The following is a 24006-nucleotide window of genomic DNA, read 5'->3' as shown; positions in this document are numbered from 1 at the left end:
GCGGTACGCAGGCCTCTCACTGTTGTGGCCTCTCCCGTTGCGCAGCACAGGCTCTGGACGCGCAGGCTCAGCGGCCATGGCTCATGGGCCCAGCCGCCCCACGGCATGTGGGATCTTCCCAGACCAGGGCATGAACCCGTGTCCCCTGCATCGGCAGGCAGACTCTCAACCACTGCGCCACCAGGGAAGCCCAGCCAAAGCAATCTTGAGAACGATAAATGGAGCTGGAGGAATCAGGCTCCTGGACTTCAGACTATACTACAAAGCTACAGTAATCAAGAGAGTATGGTACTGGCGCAAAAAAACAGAAATATAGATCAATGGATTAGGATAGAAAGCCCAGAGATAAACCCAGGCACATATGGTCACCTTATGTTTGATAAAGGAGGCAAGAATATACAGTGGAGAAAAGACAGCCTCTTCAATAAGTGGTGCTGGGGAGACTGGACAGGTACATGTAGAAGTATGAAATTAGAACACTCCCTAACACCATACTCAAAAATAAACTCAAAATGGATTAAAGACCTAAATGTAAGGCCAGATACCATCAAACTCTTAGAGGAAAACATAGGCAGAACACTCCATGACATAAATCACAGCAAGATCCTTTTTGACCCACCTCCTAGAGAAATGGAAATAAAACCAAAAATAAACAAATGGGACCTCATGAAACTTAAAAACTTTTGCACAGCAAAGGAAACCATAAACAAGATGAAAAGACAACCCTCAGAATGGGAGAAAATATTTGCAAATGAAGCAACTGACAAAGGATTAATCTCCAAAATTTACAAGTAGCTCATGCAGCTCAATATCAAAAAAACAAACAACCCAATCCAAAAATGGGCAGAAGACCTAAATAGACATTTCTTCCAAGAAGGTATACAGATTACCAACAAACACATGAAAGAATGCTCAACATCATTAATCATTAGAGAAATGCAAATCAAAACTACAATGAGGTATCAACTCACACCGATCAGAATGGCCATCATGAAAAATTCTACAAACAATAAATGCTGGAGAGGGTGTGGAGAAAAGGGAACACTCTTGCACTATTGGTGGGAATGTAAATTGATACAGCCACTATGGAGAACAGTATGGTGTTTCCTTAAAACACTAAAAATAGAAGTATCATACGACCCAGCAATCCCACTACTAGGCATACACCCTGAGAAAACTGTAATCCAAAAACAGTCATGTACCAAAATGTTCACTGCAGCTCTATTTACAAAAGCCAGGACATGGAAGCAACCTAAGTGTCCATTAACAGATGAATGGATACAGAACATGTAGCACATATATACAATGGAATATTACTCAGCCATAAAAAGAAACGAAATTGAGTTATTTGTCGTGAGGTGGATGGACCTAGAGTCTGTCATACAGGGTGAAATAAGTCAGAAAGAGAAAAATACCATATGCTAACATATATATGGAATCTAAAAAAAAAAAAAAAAAAAAACTGGTCATGAAGAACCTAGGGGCTGGGTGGGAATAAAGACACAGACCTACTAGAGAATGGACTTGAGGACACGGGGAGGGGGAAGGGTAAGCTGGGACAAAGAGAGAGCGTGGCATGGACATATATACACTACCAAAGGTAAAACAGATAGTTATTGGGAAGCAGCCGCATAGCACAGGGAGATCAGCTTGGTGCTTTGTGACCACCTAGAGGGGTAGGATAGGGAGGGTGGGAGGGAGGGAGATGCAAGAGGGAAGAGATACGAGAAAATATGTATAACTGATTCACTCTGTTATAAAGCAGAAACTAACACACCATTTTAAAGCAGTTATACTCCAATAAAGATGTTAAAAAAATAAAAATAAAATAAAATTGACCTTCTGACTGTACAATTGTCAGATAATTTCAATTAAGAGAGTCATCTAAAGAAACCAAAGTAGATGCATATGGATCTCTCTGAGATTTTTAACAGACTAAAACAAACAAAACAAATGAAAGAAAGAGAGAAAAAGGAAGTGAGGGAGGGGAGAAAAGAAAAAGGGGACACAATAACCAATGTCAAACCAAACTGTAAGACTATTTTCCAGAAAGTACTGAATCTCATAAAAACTACCAGAGAAATGAGTTATGTTGTATGCAAAAAGAAAAAAAATAAAAGCAGTAAGAGCAAAAAAATGGTACCCCATTGCATAAGGAACACAATGTTAACAGATGATATCAAGAAGATAAAATTCTTTAATATGCTTTCATGGTTTCCAACAAGAAAAACTAGAAAACGTGAAATAGGTACTGTAATAAACAATAACAACAAAGAGTTTATTTCAAGATAACTGTAAAAGTTTTAGTAATTCCTCGGGTTAAGCAGAGCCAACAGCCTTACAGATATGATTGCTGCAATATACAATCTTTAGGAGGGACACTATCACAGTACAACAAATTTAAAGAAGAACCAAAGGACAGAAATGAAGAAGAAGGGCTTGAAAACTGCTACCACAGGTGAAGAGAGATACAGATATTAAAAAGGGATAAAAAGATGAAGTTAACTCTCTTGTGTGTGCACACACTTATGTGTACAATTATACACATATTTGGGTGTAAAATTATATACGTGTGTGTGTGTAATTCTAATTCTATATACAGTAGTTCTCAGTTAACCAGAACAGTGTGTTCAAATCAATCAGGACATTATTTCCAACACTGACATTACTGCCAAGTGTTTTTTTTTAACTGTAATAACTCTAAGTCATAAGAACACAAGTAGAATTTTTAAGAGAGGTAAACATGAGAATACCACACTTAAAATATACATTTTGTATATGAGGTAGAATTTCAGAAGCATAAAAGGCATGAATTTCACTTTAATCTTAACCTACATTAAAAACTGAACACCGTCAAAAATATTTTAGAATTTTATATATCTTACACTTCACAGTAGAAACATGGGTTCAACTAACATAACCTTAAGTTGGTTATATGAATACAACCTCAAATCCTATCTAGGCATAGGGCTAACTACCACTGACACGCTTTCAAAATAGAACTTAAATCTGTATCATAAATTAGATAACTGCAAATAGTTGCCTGTGCACCAGTCCCAGACCTACAGAATCCATTTCTTTTTCTTTCCTTTTCTTTCTTCCATGTTTTTTTCCTCCAATTTCTGAGGGCAAAGCTTAATCATCTGTGTTGGGGGTGGGGAGTGGGGGAACCAAGGGGCGTGGAAAAACCTCCACACGTGATTACGACGCTCAACCCTGAAAGCAGCAGAATTTAGAAGCATAAAAGCAGCCCATCACAATATGATAATGTTTCCAGAATCAGGATTCGTCTTAAAACAGATGTTTAAAGCAAAAAATAAATAAATAAATAAATAAAAGAAAATTGCAAAATTACCAGGCAGAAGACTAAATTATGGATTGCCAGCAAAAGTGTACACTTAGCCTGACATACATAGATGTTGTCTATTCATTCAATTATCACCTCAGTTGAGTTATTTGTATTGGTAAAAACACGAACAAAGGAATTTTAACTTAAATTTAGGTCCTAGCTACAGCTTAAAACTGCCATCACACCATGATACAAAATTGGATAGAAAGATACTGTGTACATGGAGGAAGACTGCTTGTCAATTACTTCTTCTAGGAATTGGCCCATAAATTTTGCAAAGCTAGACAAATTGTGTGACCAAGTTGATGTGTTATAAAGTATTATTTCTCAACCTGAGTAGCTACTGATAAAATGTTTACAGGTGATTTTCTCTAATAGCTATTTAATTTCCAATGAAATATAATTAAGGAAAATATTAAACTACAATTTAGCCAAAAAGGAAATGTAGCTGAAAACTCCTAATTCTTGATATGCATGAAAATTATTCTGACAATCTAAAAGAGGTCAAGATGAACTTGGTAATCACCAATATGATTATGAAAAATGTATGTTACTGTGGATTTCCAGAAATGATTGAGAAGGATTTTTAGACTCGTGTGTGTGTGTGTGTGTGTGTGTGTGTGTGTGTGTGTATTGGATTGGCCAAAAAGTTCCTTCAGTTTCTAAGTAAAAATAAAAGCCGTATTTTTCATTTTCACCAAGAACTTTATTGAACAACGTATTCACCCTTTTGTTCCACTACCTTCTGCCATTTTCCAGGCAACTTCATAATTCCATCCTCCCAAAACTTTTTATCTTTTTGAGCAAAGAACTGTTCCAGGTGCCTTTTACAGTCTTCCAGGGAATTGAAATTTTTTCCATTAAGAGAATTTTGTAAAGATCTAAATAAATGGAAATCTGAAGGGGCAGATGAATCAGAATTTCCCAGCCAAGCCGTAACAGTTTTTGCCTGGTCATCAAAGAAACATGCGGTCTTGTGTTATCCTCATGGAAGATTATGCATTTCCTGTTGACTAATTCTGGATGCTTTTTGTCAAATGCTGCTTTCAGGTGGTCTAACTGGGAGCAGTACTTGTTGGAATTAATCGTTTGGTTTTCTGGAAGGAGCTCCTAATAGAGAACTCCCTTCCAATCCTTCCATATACACAACATCACCTTCTTTGGATGAAAACTGGCATTCAGTTTGGTGGTGGTTCATTTCGCTTGCCCCACCATCTCTTCTGTTCCACATTATTGTACAGTATCCACTTTTCATTGCCCATCACAATTTGTTTTAAAAACGGAACGTTTTCGTTGCGTTCAAGTAGAGAATCGCACACGGAAATATGGTCAAGAGGGTTTCTTTCTCTTAACTTATGTGCAACCCAAACATCAAAGCAGTTAACATAACCAAGCTGGTGCAAATGATTTTCAGTGCTTGATTTAGATATTTTGAGTGTGCCGGCTATCTCCCACATGGTACGTCAATTGCCCTCAATTAATGTCTCGATTTGATAGCTATCAACTTCAATTGCTCTAACCGACCGTGGAGCATCGTCCAGCGAGAAATCTCCAGAACGAAACTTCGCAAACCACTTTTGACCCATTTAGTCACAGCACTTTCTCCATACACTGCACAAATCTTTATTTGCATTTCAGTTACGTTTTTACCTTTCTTGAAATAATAAAGCATAATATGCGAAAAGTGCTACTTTTTTCTTCCATCTTCAATATTAAAACGGCCACACAAAAATTTACCAATTTTGATGTGTTTTTTTTTAATGCACGCTGATATGACAGCTGTCACAATACAATCTAACAAAGTTGTTTCGAATGAAGTTAAAGACAACTAAGCACTACTAGAGCCATCTTATGGAAAAACCAAATGAACTTTTTGGCCAACCCATTACATATATACCTGCACAACTGTTGGTTGGTAAAAAGACATAGTCTACATTTAATATAATGTTTCTTTTATCTCAAAAAGCTCTTATCAATTTATTTATCTTAAAATTGATACAACCTTGGGAGAAAATAAGGTAAACATAAAAAAGATGGAATACTGAAATGCATCTCTATTGACAATAAAGCCATTTAGAGTTGGAATTTAAACTCAATCACTTCAGTCACGAAATACAAAGATAAGGCCACCATATTTTTTTCCTACCATTATAAGGTACATAACCTGGAATTTCTTATTAAAACATTCCACTTAGAAATGTTAACATTCACTTGGGTGTTAAACCGTAGTATCCTTGAGAAATCACATGAAGTTCTTATGCTTACAGTTGTTAATCTTACTTATTTTGTATCAATTCCTTAATCTTTTTTAAGCAAGTTAGCCTTTTTAGAAGAACGAGTGGTGGGGAAGTCTTTTACTTTTCATTTTGAAATAATTTCAGACTTTTAAAAAGTTGCAAAAATAATCCACAGAATTCCTACTTCCAGCTTTCCCAACTGCTGCTACAGCTCCTGCTACTATTGTTACTACTTCTAAGAGCCAACATTTATTCAGACAGGCACTGTAATACATAGATTATCTCATTTGATTAATACATGCTCTAAACTGAGGATTAACACCTTCAATCTTTAGAAAATTAAAGGCCCAGAAGGTTAAGTAACATTTTGCAGGACACAGCTAATAAGTGGCAGAACAGGTATTTGAACCAAAGGTTGCCTGATTCCAATGTTTGTGTTCTCACCCAGTGAGCTATCTTGCCCAATTTGAGCAGTAAATCATTTATTGCCTTAAGCTAGCATCTTAATAGGTCTTGTGTCCCCAGAATTTTAAACAGTAAATATTTCACTCAAAAGGCACAAATACTTTCAGGAACATATGCTATTTAACATTTTTCTTATCCTTACTCCAAATAAAGGACATTTCCTCCCAATAAGAAGTAGCTCCTTCTCAAGCTAACGAAAGCTTGTGACCTGTCTTAGGCCAACTTTCCTTACTGTATCATTTCAAAAGCTTTTTTTTTCTTGCAAGCTTTTGCTACATTTTAATCAATATGTAAAGACAGGAGTTTATATTTCTTAGATATACTTATCAATAGTAGGCTTAATAAAGCATAGAAGATAAACATGCCACGGAGCATTTAATAAAGTTTTCTAGTTTTAAAACATACACACAAATACAAATTTATCTTCTTTTATTAAAAACAAAGTATGAAAACAGACCTATAAAGAAAACCAATGCAATGGTCTGCTTACCTTACGAGCAAAATCCCCTTTCCCTTTACTGTAGGCTTTGTTCTCAAGGAAATCATACACATAGTGAGCCAAAGCTGGGGATGCTTTCATCATTTCAGGAGTTAACAGTAACTAACAGGAAAAGAAAAGAGGTATCTTATATTGATAGGGCACTGAAAATTATTATTTATAATCTCATCTGCTAGAAAGTTAAGAATGTATAGTAAAAATGTTATTTTTAAAAAAAATTTTTAACACATTTTTCTATCTACCTGTCTACCTGCCTATCTATCTATCTATTTTGGCTGTGCCACGTGGCATGTGGGATCTTAGTTCCCTGACTAGGAATCGAACCCATACCCCCTGCAGTGGAATCACGGACTCGTAACCACTAGACCGCCAGGGAATTCCCCCAAATGTTATTTACTATTCCATTTTCAGGTTTTATAGCTTATACTAAGAAAACCCACGTCAGTAAACTGTTATGTTATTTACATTCTAATTTTAAAGTTAACATTAATAGATAGTACATAAAATAATTCAAACAAAATTTTTTAAGTATTATAAAGAATGCCGGGGGCTTCCCTGGTGGCGCAGTGGTTGAGAATCTGCCTGCTAGTGCGGGGGACACGGGTTTGAGCCCTGGTCTGGGAGGATCCCACATGCCGCGGAGCAACTGAGCCCGTGACCCACAACTGCTGAGCCTGCGCGTCTGGAGCCTGTGCTCCACAACAAGAGTGGAGAGGCCTGCGCACCGCGATGAAGAGAGATGAAGAGAGGCCTGCGCCCCCGCTCGCCGCAACTAGAGAAAGCCCTTGCACAGAAACCAAGACCCAACACAGCAAAAAAAATAAATTAATTAATAATTAAAAAAAAAAAAAAAAAGAATGCCCAAAACAAAATATTGCTTTTACACTGTTAATGATACAGTCTAACATTCTAGCTTAATCTCTTCAATGAAAGATGTTTTGACATATTGAGATCATTACCTAAGAAGTAGACAGTATAGCCACAATTAAAATACATATTTATGGCCCCAGATTTAGAAAAAACGTGCTTATTTTCTAAATTTTATAAATAACTGATACAGATTTTAATGCAACTGAAGTTAATACATTTTAAAAACTCAAAATGTTTGACAAGAGTCATATAAATGATTTCAGATATTTAGCCTTAAGCCAGAAGACAAAGGTGAATAATAGCAGATGTATATGTTTTTCCTACCCTTTCAGTAAATTATAATGCCATGGAATTACAATTATGGTTATAAACAAACCCAATTAAACCTATAAATGTTTAAGAGAGAGAAACCTTCCAAACAAAATATCAAGTACAGTATTAGTTAAGTTTCACTAAATATAATACTAAGACATGGTCGGCAAATTTTTCCTGTAAAGGTTCATATAATAATTATTTTAGGTTTTGTGATGCATGGAGTCTGCTGCAACTACTCAACTCTGCTGTAGTAGTGTAAAAGCAGTCATAGACAGCAGTAAACTAAATGGGTGGCTGTGTTCTAATAATAAAATAAACTCTTAATAAAACAGGTGGCAGGCTGGATATGGTCTGCTGGCTGGAATTTGCTGACCCCTGTTCTAAAGAGAGAAGTGGGGAGCTAATAGATGAGAAAACTTTATAAATCATTCATTAGTATAAAAAACCATAAAGTGATACTATTAAAATCTGGCATTTGGTTACCCAGGTCTAAAACAAAGTTATTTCTGATAGTCCCAACGGCTTATGCAGTACGTAACCTATGAGACATGTTTTATTATTCCAGAAGAGAAATCTACATGCTTAGCATGCTACACTTCAGAAAAGTCCCTTGGATCTATTCCTCTCTTGAATTATCCTGTAATTTTAGAAGCCTTAGAATCATTCTGGACCATGGCAGGCAGCTATTCACTTTATCTGAGAATAAAAATCTTTACAGGGGACTATATTTAATACCATGTAATAAGCCATATGGAAAAGAAAAAAAATCCACTAGCTTTGGATACATCATGAAGAGCAGCTATTTACTGAACTGGGAACATTTAACTGTCTGCCATAAAATACCTAGACTTCCTAGACTTTACAGTAGTGTAGAATGGATGTGTGCCTGCCGGAGTGTCTGTATATTCATCCAAACCTGAAGGAGCAAAATTCCTAGCACTGAGTGTCCAGAAAACTTCTAAGTTAATAAACAAACAGAGAAATAACATTTAAAATTACTGAGCAGATTGCATGTCACATCTCAGCACCTCAAAAGTGGCTGCTACCCCACTATTATAGTACAAACATTCTCTAATAAAGAAATCAGCTATATTTGTATGCTATATTGAAATGAAAATCTACAGGTAATAATAAACATGAACTTACCTGCAAATATGCATTTAGATCCTTTTTTCTCTTTTCTAAAAAATCTCTATCCATATTATTAAAAGTCTTTTTACCGGGAAGCTTTAATATGCTTGACAGATTTTCAAACTAGAAAACAAAATACATTCAGTAATCTTAGTTAAATTTTTTACAAAAACAGAAAAGTATTTTCCAAGTGACAATTTCTCTACATATCAGAAGCATCTAGAACAGATTCTGCAATATATTAAGCCAAAACCAGAAAATATAAAATACTGTCCAAATATGTCCAAACCACAGTTTGAATGCTATTTATTATAAAGAAGTTATTTTCTAAGAATGACAAACATGGATAGCTGATGAAGATGGGTGATATCCACATGGAGTTTCATTTTATACTCTCTCTGATTTTAAGATTGTTCAAAATTTTCATAACAAAAGGTTTTAAAAAATATTTTGCTATTCAATTGGCTAAAAAGAACTTATGATACAGTATTGAATACTCTATTATTTGTAAGTTATGTCTTTAATATTATTAAAATTAATAATAAGCGTAAAAAAATATTTTGCTTAACAACGCTTTAACTTGTGAATAAAGTATTAGCCAGTAAATTTTTAATAATCAAAGTCATGAGTTCCTGGTTTGTTAAAAAAAACTCAAAGAAATATTTTATATTGATGACTTCAAATCAGTTAATCACTGTAATAGCTAATTATTAAAGAAAATGCAAATTTCAAAATATAGATTACAGCTATATCATAACTCTCTGTATACAACCAGCACAACACATACTTCTTCTCCTACATGAAACTGCATGAAAAATAAACTCATAGATAACTAAGAAAAAAACAAATTAAAAGCTATCAAGTATATATCTTATCTTTGTAAAGCCACAAACAAAAAAAAGTAAGTGTACATACTTGAAATCTAGCATTTACAGACTCCACCTTCAAAAGTCCAGATATGTAGGAATCTACTGTGCCTTGATGAAGCACAGATTTCAACCATACTAGCTGCTAACAAAGTGGAAGAGAAAAGTCACTGAGCGAAGGATTGTGCTTGGCCAGCAATACCTACTATCTAAAACTTCAATGAGCAGCCTCATTGCTTTTCCTTTGTGATGCACATTCAGAAGTGCAACAAACTTTCTAAAACCAATCTTTGTTTAAAAACAACAACAATGCTTCTGTTGTTAAAGAAATAAATAAAGAAATAAAGAAAACTCATTCCTGGTGCAGAGATTAAAGAAAAGAGGAAATGAAAAGGTGTAGGATAATTTTCATCCCTAAACTGGAAGATTCTGATAAATTATTAAATGGAATGGCAAATGAGATGGTCGCTTGGAGCTATAATGCGAACAAGTTCATTACATGTTAATGTATGAAACTTAAAAGCAGTTCTTTCGTCCTAGCCAAGGCGGAAAAAAAAAGGGGGGCGAGGGGGAGGTCATTTACAGCAGTGGTCCCCAACCTTTTTGGCACCAGGGACCAGCTTCACAGAAGAAAATTTTTCCACGGACCAGGGTGGGGCGGGTTGGGGTATAGTTCAGGCGGTAATGCAAGCGATGGGGAGCCGCAGATGAAACTTCACTCCCTTGCCCTCTGCTCACCTCCTGCTGTGCAACCCGGTTCCTAACAGGCCGCAGACCAATAATGGTCTGCGGCCTGGGGGATGGGGACCCCTGATTTGCAGGGAAAATGTTATGCTGTAGTGATAGTCACAAGTTTGGTGGTTCACAAGATATTATAATGGGTCAACAATGAATGAATGTACAATATAGAGTACCTGGTTTTATGAATTTTTTTAAAAAATGACACCTTACAGAAGTACATTTACAGTTTTCAAGGTGTCCTAAAAGATATTTAGTTTCCTAGAATAGGACTTATCCATGGTATCTTAAACTACTGACTCAATTTTATAGAATGCATAGTTTATTCAGGCATTACCAGTATGTTTTATTCCCTCAAAAATCGTATGTTGAAACCTTAACCCCCAATACTTCAGAATGTGGCTAGCCGTATTTGGAGAAAGGGCCTTTAGAGAGATAGTTAAATCAAATCAAAGCCCTTATAAGAGGGAATTTGGACATACAAAGAGACACAAGGGATGCGAGCACACAAAGAAACAGTCATGATGTGGGGCCACATCAAGAAGGGGGCCATCTGAAAGCCAAGGAGACATGCCTCAAGAGAAAACAAACTTGCCAACACCTTGACCTTGGACTTCTAGCTCCCAGAACTATGAGAAAATAAATTTCTGCTGTTAAAGCTACTCAGTCTATGTTATTTATTATGGCAGCCCCAGCAAACTAATACACCAAAGCAATATAACAGTACTCAGCCAAACAATTTATTTCCAAACCTTTAAAATATTAAAACTTATTAATAAAAAAATTAAACGTTAACAGTTAATTTGTTGGAGTCTAAATTAATCAAACTCCTTTTAAAATTATCTGTCTGGAACAGAAAAAAATTACAAGTATTCACACAAAGCAAATTTCATATTATACCAAATTCTCATAAATTCGCAAGTAAATAAAAAAAGAGATATATGAGCTATGTGATTTTTTTTACACTGTGTATCTTAATTTTATTTTTTTAACATCTTTATTGAAGTATAATTGCTTTACAATGGTGTGTTAGTTTCTGCTTTATAACAAAGTGTATCAGCTATACATATACATATATCCCCATATCCCCTCCCTCTTGCATCTCCCTCCCACCCTCCCTATCCCACCCCTCTAGGTGGTCACAAAGCACCAAGCTGACCTCCCTGTGCTATGCAGCTTCTTCCCCCTAGCTATCAGTTTTACATTTGGTAGTGTATATATGTACATGCCACTCTCTCACTTTGTCCCAGCTTTCCCTTCCCCCTCCCCGTGTCCTCAAGTCCATTCTCTAGTAGGTCTGTGTCTTTATTCCCACCCAGCCCCTAGGTTCTTCATGACCAGTTTTTTTTTTTTTTTTTTTTTAGATTCCACATATATGTTAGCATATGGTATTTTTCTCTTTCTGACTTATTTCACCCTGTATGACAGACTCTAGGTCCATCCACCTCACTACAAATAACTCAATTTTATTTCTTTTTATGGCTGAGTAATATTCCATTGTATATATGTGCCATATCTTCTTTATCCATTCATCTGTTGATGGACACTTAGGTTGCTTCCATGTCCTGGCTATTGTAAATAGTGCTGCAATGAACATTTTGGTACATGACTCTTTTTGAATTATGGTTTTCTCAGGGTATATGCCCAGTACTGGGATTGCTGGGTCGTATGGTAGTTCTATTTTTAGTTTTTTAAGGAACATCCATACTGTTCCCCATAGTGCCTGTATCAATTTACATTCCCATCAACAGTGCAAGAGGGTTCCTTTTTCTACACACCCTCTCCAGCATTTATTGTTTGTAGATTTTTTGATGACGGCCATTCTGACCGGTGTGAGGTGATACCTCGTAGTTTTGATTTGCATTTCTCTAATGATTAGTGTTGTTGAGATCCCTTTCACGTGTTTGTTGGCAATCTGTATATCTTCTTTGGAGAAATGTCTATTTAGGTCTTCTGCCCATTTTTGGATTGGGTTGTTGGTTTGCTTGATATTGAGCTGCATGAGCTGGTTGTAAATTCTGGAGATTAAACCTTTGTCAGTTGGTTCATTTGCAAATATTTTCTCCCATTCTGAGGGCTGTCTTTTCGTCTTGTTTATGGTTTCCTTTGCTGTGCAAAAGCTTTTAAGTTTCATGAGGTCCCATTTGTTTATTTTTGTTTTTATTTCCATTTCTCTAGGAGGTGGGTTAAAAAGGAGATTGTTCTGATTTATGTCACAGTGTTCTACCTATGTTTTCCTCTAACAGTTTTATAGTGTCCAGGCTTACATTTAGGTCTCAAATCCATTTTGAGTTTATTTTTCTGTATGGTATTAGGGAGTGTTCTAATTTCATTCTTTTACATATACCTGTCCAGATTTCCCAGCACCACTTATCGAAGAGGCTGTCTTTTCTCCACTGTATATTCTTGCCTCCTTTATCAAACATAAGGTGACCATATGTGTGTGCATTTATCTCTGGGCTTTCTACCCTGCTCCATTGATCAATATTTCTGTTTTTGTGCCAGTACCATACTGTCTTGATTACTGTAGCTCTGTAGTATAGCCTGAAGTCTGGGAGCCTTATTCCTTCAGCTCCGTTTTTTGTTCTCAAGATTGCTTTGTCTATTCGGGGTCTTTTGTGTTTCCACACGTATTGTGAAATTTTCTGTCCTACTTCTGTGAAAAATGCCATTGTAGTTTGATAGGGATTGCATTGAATCTGTAGATTGCTTTGGGTAGTATAGTCATTTTCACAAGGTTGATTCTTTCAATCCACGGACATGGTATATCTCTCCATCTGTTTGTATCATCTTTAATTTCTTTCACCACTGCCTTACAGTTTTCTGCATACCGCTCTTTTGTCTCCTTAGGTAGGTTTATTCCTAGGTATTTTATTCTTTTTGTTGCAATGGTAAATGGGAGTGTTTCCTTAATTTCTCTTTCAGATTTTTCATCATTAGTGTATAGGAATGCAAGAGATTTCTGTGCATTAATTTTATATCCTGTTACTTCACCAAATTCATTGATTAGCTCTAGTAGTTTCCTGGTAGCATCTTTAGGATTACCTATGTTTAGTATCATGTCATCTGCAAACAGTGACAGCTTTACTTCTTCTTTTCCTATTTGGATTCCTTTTATTTCTTTTTCTTCTCTGATGGCTGTGGCTAACACTTCCAAAACTATGTTGAATAACAGTGGTGAGAATGGACAACCTTGTCTTGTTCCTGATCTTAGAGGAAATGGTTTCAGTTTTTCACCATTGAGAATGATGTTGGGTGTGGGCCTTTATTATGTTGAGGTAACTTCCCTCTGTGCCTACTTTCTATAGAAATGGGCATAAATGCGTTTTGAATTTTTTCGAAAGCTTTTTCTGTATTGATTGAGATGATCATATGGTTTTTCTCCTTCAATTTGTTAAGATGGGGTATCACATTGATTTGTGTATACTGAAGAATCCTTGCATTCCTGGGATAAACCCCACTTGATCATGGTGTAGGATCCTTTTAACATGCTGTTGGATTTTGTTTGCTAGTATTTTGTTGAGGATTTCTGCATCTACGTTCAACAGTGATATTGGTCTGCAGTTTTCTTTCTTTGTAACATCTTTGTCTGGTTTTGGTATCAGGGTGATGGTGGCTTCACAGAGTGAGTTTGGGAGTGTTCCTCCCTCTGGTATATTTTGGAAGACTTTGAGAAGGATAGGTGTTAGCTCTTCTCTAGATGTTTGATAGAATTCGCCTGTGAAGCCATCTGGTCCTGGGCTTTTGTTTGTTGGAAGATTATTAATCACAGTTTCAATTTCAGTGCTTGTGATTCATCTGTTTATATTTTATATTTTCTATTTCCTTCTGGTTCAGTCTTGGAAGGTTGTTCTTTCCTAAGAATTTGTCCATTTCTTCCAGGTTGTCCATTTTATTGGCATATAGTTGCTTGTAATAATCTCTCATGAACCTTTGTACTTCTGCAGTGTCAGTTGTTACTTCTCTTTTTTCATTTCTAATTCTACTGATTTGAGTCTTCTCCCTTTATTCTTGATGACTCTGGCTAATGGTTTATCAATTTTGTTTATCTTCTCAAAGAACCAGCTTTTAGTTTTATTGATCTTTGTTATTGTTTCCTTCATTTCTTTTGAAATTATTTCTGATCTGAAATTTATGATTTCTTTCTTGTGGGTCTCCTGTAGACAGCATATATACCAGGTCTTGTTTTTGTACCCATTCAGCCAGTCTATGTCTTTTGGTTGGAGCATTTAATCCATTTACATTTAAGCTAATTATCGATATGTATGTTCCTATTACCATTTTCTTAATTGTTTTTGTTTGTTATTGTAGGTCTTTTCCTTGTCTGTGTTTCCTGCCTAGAGAAGTTCCTTTAGCATTTGTTGTAAAGCTGGTTTGGTGGTGCTGAATTCTCTTAGCTTTTGTTTATCTGTAAAGGTTTTAATTTCTCCATCGAATCTGAATGAATCCTTGCTGGGTAATCTTGGTTGTAGGTTTTTCCCTTTCATCACTTTAAATATGTCCTGCCTCTCCCTTCTGGCTTGCAGACTTTCTGCTGGAAGGTCAGCTGTTAACCTGATGGGGATTCCCTTGTATGTTATTTTTCCCTTGTTTTATTATTATTTTCTTTTTGCGGTACACGGGCCTCTCACCGCTGCGGCCCCTCCTGCTGCAGAGCACAGGCTCCGGATGCACAGGCCCAGAGGCCACAGCTCACAGGCCCAGCCGCTCCACGGCATGTGGGATCCTCCCGGACCGGGGCACGAACCCGTGTCCCCTGCACCGGCAAGCAGACTCCCAACCACTGCGCCACCAGGGAAGCCCCTTTGCTACTTTTAATATTTTTTCTTTGTATTTAATTTTTGATAGTTTGATTAATATGTGTTTTGGCATGTTTCTCCTTGGGTTTATCCTGTATGGGCCTCTGTGCTTCCTGGACTTGATTGACTATTTCCTTTCCCATATTAGGGAAGTTTTCAACTATAATCTCTTCAAATATTTTCTCAGTCCCTTCCTTTTTCTTTTCTTCTTCTGGGACCCCTATAATTCGAATGTTGGTGCGGTTAATGTTGTCCCAGAGGTGAGACTGTCCTCAATTCTTTTCATTCTTTTTTCTTTATTGGGCTCTGTGGTAGTTACTTCCACTATTTTATCTTCCAGGTCACTTATCCGTTCTTCTGCCTCAGTTATTCTGCTATTGATCCCTTCTAGAGAATTTTTAATTTCATTTACTGTGTTGTTCATCATTGTTTGTTTGCTCTTTGGTTCTTCTAGGTCCTTGTTAAATGTTTCTTTTATTTTCTCCATTCTATTTCCAAGTTTTTGGATCATCTTTACTATCATTACTCTGAATTTTTTTTCACGTAGACTGCCTATTTCCTCTTCATTTGTTTGGTCTGGTGGGTTTTTATTTGCTCCTTCATCTGCTGTGTGTTTCTGTCTTCTCATTTTGCTTAACTTACTGTGTTTGGGGTCTCCTTTTCGCAGGCTGCAGGTTCATAGTTCTTGTTGTTTTTGGTTTCTGCCCCCTGTGGGTAAGGTTGGTTTGGTGGGTTGTGTAGGCTTCCTGGTGGAGGGCACTGGTGACTGTGTTCTAGTGGATGAGGCTGGATCTTGTCTTTCTGGTGGGCAGGACCGTGTCTGGTGGTGTGTTTTGGGGTCTCTGTGACCTTATTATGATTTTAGGCAGCCTCTCTACTAATGGGAGGTGTTGTGCTCCTGTCTTGCTAGTTGTTTGGCACAGGGTGTCCAGCACTGTAGCTTGCTGGTCGTTGAGTGCAGCTGGGTCTTAGCATTGAGATGGAGAACTCTGGGCGAGCTTCCACTGTTTGATATTACATCGAGTCAGGAGGTCTCTGGTGGACCAATGTCCTGATCTCGGCTCTCCCACCTCAGAGGCACAGGCCTCACACTTGGCCAGAGCACAAAGACCCTGTCAGCCACACGGTCCATTCCAGGCTGTTCTTGGTGCAGGTGACAGAATGGAGTACAAGAGAGATGAGATCCTTGCCTCAGGGAGCTCACAGTCTCATGGGCAAGATGGGTAGGACAATCTGGAATACAAGACAGCGGAGCAAGGGAAGTTCTCAAACTCAGGAGACGAGCCTCTTGGTTACTTAAATCGAGCTCTGAGAAGTAGTGGGAGGCTGGCATGTGATCTGGGAGGAATGTAGGACATCAGTAGTACCGGTGCTGTTCTAAGCCAGGCCAGGGGTTGGAAGACTTTTTTAGAGTGCTGGTTTGTTGTAAAAGGATATAACTCAAAAACAGCCAGATGGAAAAGATGAATAAGGCAAGATATGGAAAAGGGCATGGAGCATCCATGCCCTGTCTGAGCATACCACGTTGTTTGCCAACCCAGAAGCTCCAAGCTATGTGATTTTAAAACAATATGAAACAGGTAATCATAGAAAAAGTAAATAAAGCAATTATTTTTTCAATTATTTCTTCAATGTGGGGCAGAAAATTCTTTCACCTCCACAAACAAATCAAGCTAAACATGAAAGATCTATTCAACAAGAACAATAGATATATTGTTATCAATATATACGTTAACAATATAACAACAGTTATATCCAAAGTTATTAATTTCCTTATGAATATAATTAAAAACTGTCCTTTTAATATGGGCTTAAAAGTGTTTAGAGACCAGGCTTAACCTGGTCTCTAAACACTTTTGAGCTATTAATAGTTTATCTCACTCTATTCACGAAGTATTTTAATGAGATTATCATGGTACCAACCATATATTTTCCACTACCCTAACTGAAAAATATACTTTCTGATTACTTAAGTAGTTAACTGTCATTTCAAAGCTTTAGTCCACCCAATCAAATGTCACCACTAATTATTATTATTTTATTGGCTTAATAATAATTGTTTATTTTAAAACCCTGAAAGATTCTCATGACTTGAAATAAATTTCACAGAACACGTATTCCAATTTATCCTGCGATAAGTTATTTTGTTCTAAGTTAAAAACAAAAGAATATTTAATAAAAAATAAAACATAAAACAGAGAGGGCTGCCCTGGTGGCACAGTGGTTGAGAGTCTGCCTGCCGATGCAGGGGACATGGGTTCGTGCCCCAGTCTGGGAAGATCCCACATGCCGCAGAGCGGCTAGGCCTGTAAGCCATGGCCGCTGAGCCTGAGCGTCTGGAGCCTGTGCTCCGCAACAGGAGAGGCCACAACAGTGAGAGGCTCACGTACCGCAAAAAAAAAATATTTTTTTTAATTAAAACAAACAAACAAACAGAGAAATAGTTTGTTTACATTCGTTATTTTTAAGAGTCCTCATACTTTTATGAAACAGGAGGGTTATATTTGGTAAGAATTAAAAAACATTATTTGGTTAATGTTAAACTTAATTTAGATTTTGGTTCTTCATTAACTTAATGGATCAAGGATTTAACTGTTAACACTTGGAAAAGGACGCCATTTAAAATAGCCATAGGTTTAGATTATACTGCCAAAAACAAAACCACCAAATGTCCAGTGATCCCCATCCCTACTTTAAACCAAACCCAAATACCTCTGCAAAGCACAGCACATACACACACTCTTAATATCAGAAATATACACTTATTCTAATTTTCCAAGGTATACCACTGATACTTCGTCACTAGTCCACAATGGTTAGGACGGGTTAAAATTTGATTTATTGGTGAAATGTGAAAAATCATTATAACATTCATGTTGCTTATAAAAAAATTCTTACCTTATTGACTTAGCTTTGGTCAATACCTTAGCATCACTCAGAGCTATTTAGAATCAAACATGGAATCAAGAAACAATGTAAAGTACACAAACTTTAAAAACCTCATTACCTGTTCGGTGATCCTCATGTGGAAGTCGTGGAAGTCACTATAACGACGGTAGGTTTTCCACATCTCCTCACTGTTTAGACTGCGCCGGTGTACAGTGATGGCATATAATGCGTATGTCTTGCCATGATCATTACAAACGCCTGCCACAGCATATGGGTCATAGTCAGCATATACTAGTCATTTAAAACAAAATGAAGAGGAACAAAAGACACAGAAAGGAGGAAGATGAAGAACAAAAACAAACAAAAAGGACAACATGAAATGAAGAAGAATTTGAAATGACAGACTGAGACAAAAGGATGTCACCAAAGGATAAAATAGATTCCCATCCTCTGTACTCACATCCATAATGCGTTATATATGATGGCTACATTACAAAATGACCTACAAGTTTATGATGATACTGCCAACCACACAGTGATGTCTACTTTGGACTCTCTTCCCAATGAGCTTTTATTTATTATTAGTTATGATAACACAATACCACCTCATAGTATAGTATTAGAGTCTCTTAAATTTATCAGAAGAAAAACAACAGAAACAAAATAATAACCTCTGTTCTAGCCTTTACTATTCAGCTGTAACTCGACAGCATTTTAACTGAACAGCAAGCAAAAGCTATAGGATAAGATCTATCTTCTCTTTTGGCAAATCTCTTTCTTGTTTAAAATATTCAACAATTTACAAGTGTAATTTATTCTGAAGACTGTTCTAAATAGTCATTTTCCTACTTAATTGACACAAACCATCCAAGTCAGGTAGTCTCGAAAATCAAAACCTATTCCTATTCTGTACTAATCTTAAGTAAAAAGACATATTTTGAATCATTTTGTCTTGCTCATGTTCCATTTTTTCCCTCTGTGTTGTATTCTATTCTAGATCATCTCTTCAGTTTATCAGTTTAAAAGTTTATCAGTCTCCACTCATTTGTACCTGGTCTGTTTCTTAATTCATCCACTCACCTTAATTTCAATAACTAATTTTTTTTACTTCTATAATTTTATATGGTTCTTTTTTTATAGTGTGGTATTCTTGCCTCATTTTATCTCTACGAATATTTTTAACATACTCTTGGGCTAGGAAACCCTGTGGTACACAACCATTTGAGGATGGCTGAATCTAGACACACTGACGTCATGATACAAGACAGGCTTTCAATTTCATATGGGTGATAGATACCATTCCCAACCACAACCTTGACATTCTTTGTTCTTTCCTTTGACAGTAGGCTAAGTTCTGGTTCCTCTTTCACATCAAGCCACCCTCTGTGACTCTGGGCTTTATGCAAATGACTGTGTTCCAGCTTCTCCTTGCCTTAGCCCATCCTGCCTCTTCTAAATTTGAGGGCATGAAAATGCTGTCAAAATCAAGACAGCAGTCTTCATGCTCCTATAAGCTCCTTGGCTTCAACTCCTCTTCATTTCCCTAAATTTGCTTTTCCTCATGGTCTATTACACCTGGTAGATTTCCCCTTTTAGCTATTTTTATTCTGTTGTTTTCAGCCCTTCAATGTGTGGGAAGCAAGATTTCCCACAGCAGTTTAGACTACCATGTTGACCAGAAGTATAACCTGCTCTTCTAATAATAGATTATACTGATTCATAATTACAAAAAAAAAGTGGCCAAGCTTTGGAGCTGACTAAATATTTGTATTTTGTATATAATTAGGCAAAGAAGGGTCCGTGCAGCTTCTTAGTAAATTATTTTAATAATATAACAGCTACAAATCTATACTGGCAAATGTAGTTGGACAGGAACCTCTCCCAGCCTTTCATTAAAATTTTTCTAAGATTTGCACTTTCTATTCAAAATTGTCCTTCATTCCCTTACCATCTAATATCAGTGTTCCTGACTTGACAAAATAGAAGACTAGGGATAGACCTGGGTCATCTTGCTGTCAGAGGCTTTAACTCTATTATTCACTGTTCACCTCTTTCAAATATCCTTCACTTGGAGACCTATGTGGAACAAAGTGTACAACAATTTTTCATCACCCAAGAGAACCACCATCACTCAACAGAGTTTTAGCAAGGCAACAAGGGAATGGCTTCACCTGTTGTGTTCAAGATAGGTTTGGGAAAGGATAATAGGAAGCAGGGGCCAATTAGGCAGCAAACCATAACCAATTAGGAGTTAATAAGAACAAGGAGAATAGCAAGAAATAGAAAAGGAAAGAAGAAAGGAATGTAAGAAAGCATTCTAAAAAAGAATAATCAGATTTGTCACAAATTGATAGGCAAGGGAGATCATGACTAGGATGCATGCACAATAGGAAGAATAATGGGGTTATTATTAAAAAAAAGCACTAAGACAGAAAGGTAATTTAATTTTAAAAGATAATGAGGTTACATATATTTTGAGATGATGGTGAGATATTATAGTGGAAATAACAGGTTTTGTTTGCATTAGGACAATGTTACTACTCATAACAGGTGATGTGCAACCTCTTTGTCCCTAATCCATAACCAGACAAGGAACTAGGATCAGAATATAAATAAATCTCATCACTAAGCACATTGCCTAACGTAGCCAATATTTTTTAAAACAAGATTTCTCAGTGAAGAAGCCAGTAAACTGCAGTCTATGGATCACTCCTTAAATAGCACTGCACTGGACTCTTAAGTTCTACTTCCTGTCATACAGATGTTAAGAACATGGGATCCAGACTCAAAGAGACTCTGGAGCCCAACTCATAAAAGAAATCTTTATTGAACAAACACTAATATATAATGCCCACCATGTAATTACGAATACAGTTAATTAGTCCCATAACAATCCTATGAGGCAAGTGTTATTATTATTATCATTAATATCCCATTTTACAGATGGGGAAATTGAGATACAGAGATGTTCAGGAACTCATCCAAGTTCACCCAACTATTTGGTGGAAGAGCTGGGGTTTGAACCCAAGCAATTTGGACGAAAAGCTGTGCTCTTAACCAGTATACTATGCTGCCTCTTTAGTGTTTATACATAAATTTGTCTGACAGGAATTACAATTTATTAAAAATGCTTAGTGTTACGCTTCTGTATCTTTTAAGAGGCTAATAAATACTTGTTGAATGAATGGACAAAGCAACTAGAAAACTAGAACCCTCAGAGAAGAGAAAGATCTACATAAGAAATATGGACATTAGTATCTGCTACACACAAAAGTTTAAGGACTTGAAGAAAGAAATAAAAGGACAAATTCTAAATGTTTGCACTTTAACAAAGGCTTTCGTATTTGGAAGACAACTCAACAAAGAAGATAGTTTTTTAAAAGAATTTTAAAATTTTAAGGAAGGAAAAAGTGAGACAAATGTATCAAAAGCTAGAAAGAAACGCAACTAGACCCTCTGGTTTTATTGACAAGAGTGTTATCTAATGACCTTTAAGAGCAACGTATGCACAAACTATTTGTAAAAGATAAAGGAAAAACTGATAGAGCAATTATAGATAACTTATTACAGAAATCTGGCAGAAAACACAATGGAAAATTAGACTCCAGCTCCAGTGAAAAGAAAATGAGATCTTAAAAAAATAGATGCAAATGATCTTTTTAAAACTACACTTGTACTATTAAATCTCTTTCCAAATTATCTAAATTATAAGTATGAAATTGAACTGACATATTTATCTGTACGTTTATAATTCAGTATGTAATCTGACAAACACACTCCTATATTGTAGGAATACTGAGAAGCCAGATAAGAAAACTGGCATTGGCATTATCTAATAACCCAATAACAATGATGGAAATTGATTTTTTTCCTCAGTTCACTAGCCACTTTGCACATATGCTGATTCAGTCATGAATCTCACCTCATCCAAGCATTTCTTGAACTTCTATGAACTCCTATACCAAAAAATTCATTTATCCAGATATCTAATCTGACTTTGCATGTATGAAAACAAATATTAAACTAAAATCTGCCCCAAGACAATTTAATAAGAATTATGCAGACAATTATCAGCTAGACTCAAAGAAAAAGAAGATTGGTTTCAAAGCTTATTAGCCATGACAAAATGCTTAAAATTTAACCTTTTTCAAATGATAACAGTGACAACCTTAAAGAAAGGAAACACCCATGTAATAATAAACATCATAGAATTTAATGAAGAACATGTTACAGAAAAAAAGTAATTTGAAAACATGACTACAGAACAGAAAAATGATTTATAAAAATAAATGTGGAAAATAATGTAGGAGTAATAATAGTCAATAGTTTTTAGGTAATAATTAAACCACGAAGTCTCTTACCAGTGTCTGAAATGTAAGCATGAAGTTGTACTGAGTCATCAGAAGATACATTTGAAAGGTCATCTAAAGACTGGGTGGTGGAGGGGGGGGAATCAGAACACAAAATTGTTAAATTTTACAGGAAAAAAAGTGTTAAAGAATTCTACATCATATATAACATTACTCATCTTTGCCCTATGTAAGCTTTATATTATTTGTATCTTCCCCCCACAAACAATAATCCTCTTTATTTATACTAATAGGAGAGAGAGAACCTAAGATTAAGAAACTATAAAACAAAGTAATTTAGTAATCAACTTAATACATCAGATTATTTCTTCCTTCATTATCTGTCCACATACTATAATTTGCTTCTTCTCAATTATATATATTCAATACATGGCAAAAAAATGTGGATAAAAATAAGCAGACATAGTCTTAAATCAACATTTCAATTTTAATGCTGAAATATACTAGAGCCAACTTTGTATTCTTTAACTTAACACTTTTGTTAACTTAGAGATAGTTTTAGTTAATTTAGATTCCTTATCTATAAAATGGGAATAATCGTACCTACATCAAAGGGTTATGTGAGGACTAAAGGAAAAGACATGTAAAACATTTAGAAGACTGCCTAACACAAAAAATGTTAGCCATTATTATGATTACTTACTAAATGAAGTGAATCCACAGTTTAAGATATTTTAAATAATTTTCAAAGATTATTCCATAAACAAAAAGTATTACTGATTGATTCAGAATAAATCTTTTTTAACTATGGACTTTAGCTCTAAACTTAAAACTTTTTTGCTACATATCCATACACCCACACATACAAAGAAGGAAACATAACGCATATAATGAAGGCAGACTGTATGGAAAAGAATTAACACAACAGACTTGAAGTTGCTCTCGTTACAAAGGACTGGTTTCAAGGTTGGCCCTTGGACAATATCTGTGAAGTCAGATTTAGAAAAGGTTCCCACCATTCCCTAACTGCTAAGAGTGGCTCACTCTACGTAAACTATCTGTACAAACAATGTGGTTTATGCTGAATACCTGCTTTCCTTCTGGGAGTCATTTTAGTATATGCTAGGCAGAGGGTGCCTGTGTGATCTGCCTCCAATAAAAACCCTGGGCACTTAGTGTCAGATGAGCCTTCCTGGTGGCAACGTTTCACACATGTTGTCATATTCACTGCTGGTGAAATTAAGTCTGTCCTATGTGACTTCCATGGAAGAGGATTCTTGGAAACTTGTGCCTGGTTTTCTCTGGACTTTGCCCCACGCACCTTTTCCCTTTCCTGATTTTGCTTTATATCCTTTCGCTGTAATAAATTCTAGCCACGAGTATGACTATGCTGGGACCTGTGAGAACTCTTAGTAAATCAATGAACATACGAGTGGTCTTGGGGACCTATAACACACAGGCATTATATGATTCAGACATATTTTACACTTTGAAAACCATAGGATTGAATGAACTTTGGAGTGTTAATGTGATATTAC

General features: G+C 36.2%; 1 protein-coding gene across 5 annotated transcripts in view; it reads right to left on the bottom strand.

The window, feature by feature from the left end:
* The window catches only part of SNX13 (sorting nexin 13), a 142844-nt gene that overhangs the window by 25167 nt on the left and 93671 nt on the right, over window positions 1-24006 (bottom strand). For 4 of the 5 annotated variants that reach the window (XM_082631594.1, XM_082631595.1, XM_082631596.1 and 1 more), the window contains 4 exons: window positions 22520-22589; window positions 18277-18449; window positions 8882-8989; window positions 6542-6652 (listed from right to left, as the gene is read on the bottom strand). In XM_082631594.1, coding sequence (XP_082487720.1) covers window positions 6542-6652; window positions 8882-8989; window positions 18277-18449; window positions 22520-22589 — 462 coding nt within the window. The remainder of the gene's footprint in view (window positions 1-6541; window positions 6653-8881; window positions 8990-18276; window positions 18450-22519; window positions 22590-24006) is intronic. The other variant, XM_082631598.1, reaches the window with a different exon arrangement.

This window comes from Mesoplodon mirus (assembly GCF_964341445.2).
Source record: "Mesoplodon mirus genome assembly, chromosome: 9".
Lineage (NCBI taxonomy): Eukaryota > Metazoa > Chordata > Mammalia > Artiodactyla > Ziphiidae > Mesoplodon > Mesoplodon mirus.
This window is presented reverse-complemented; position numbering and strand designations above follow the sequence as displayed.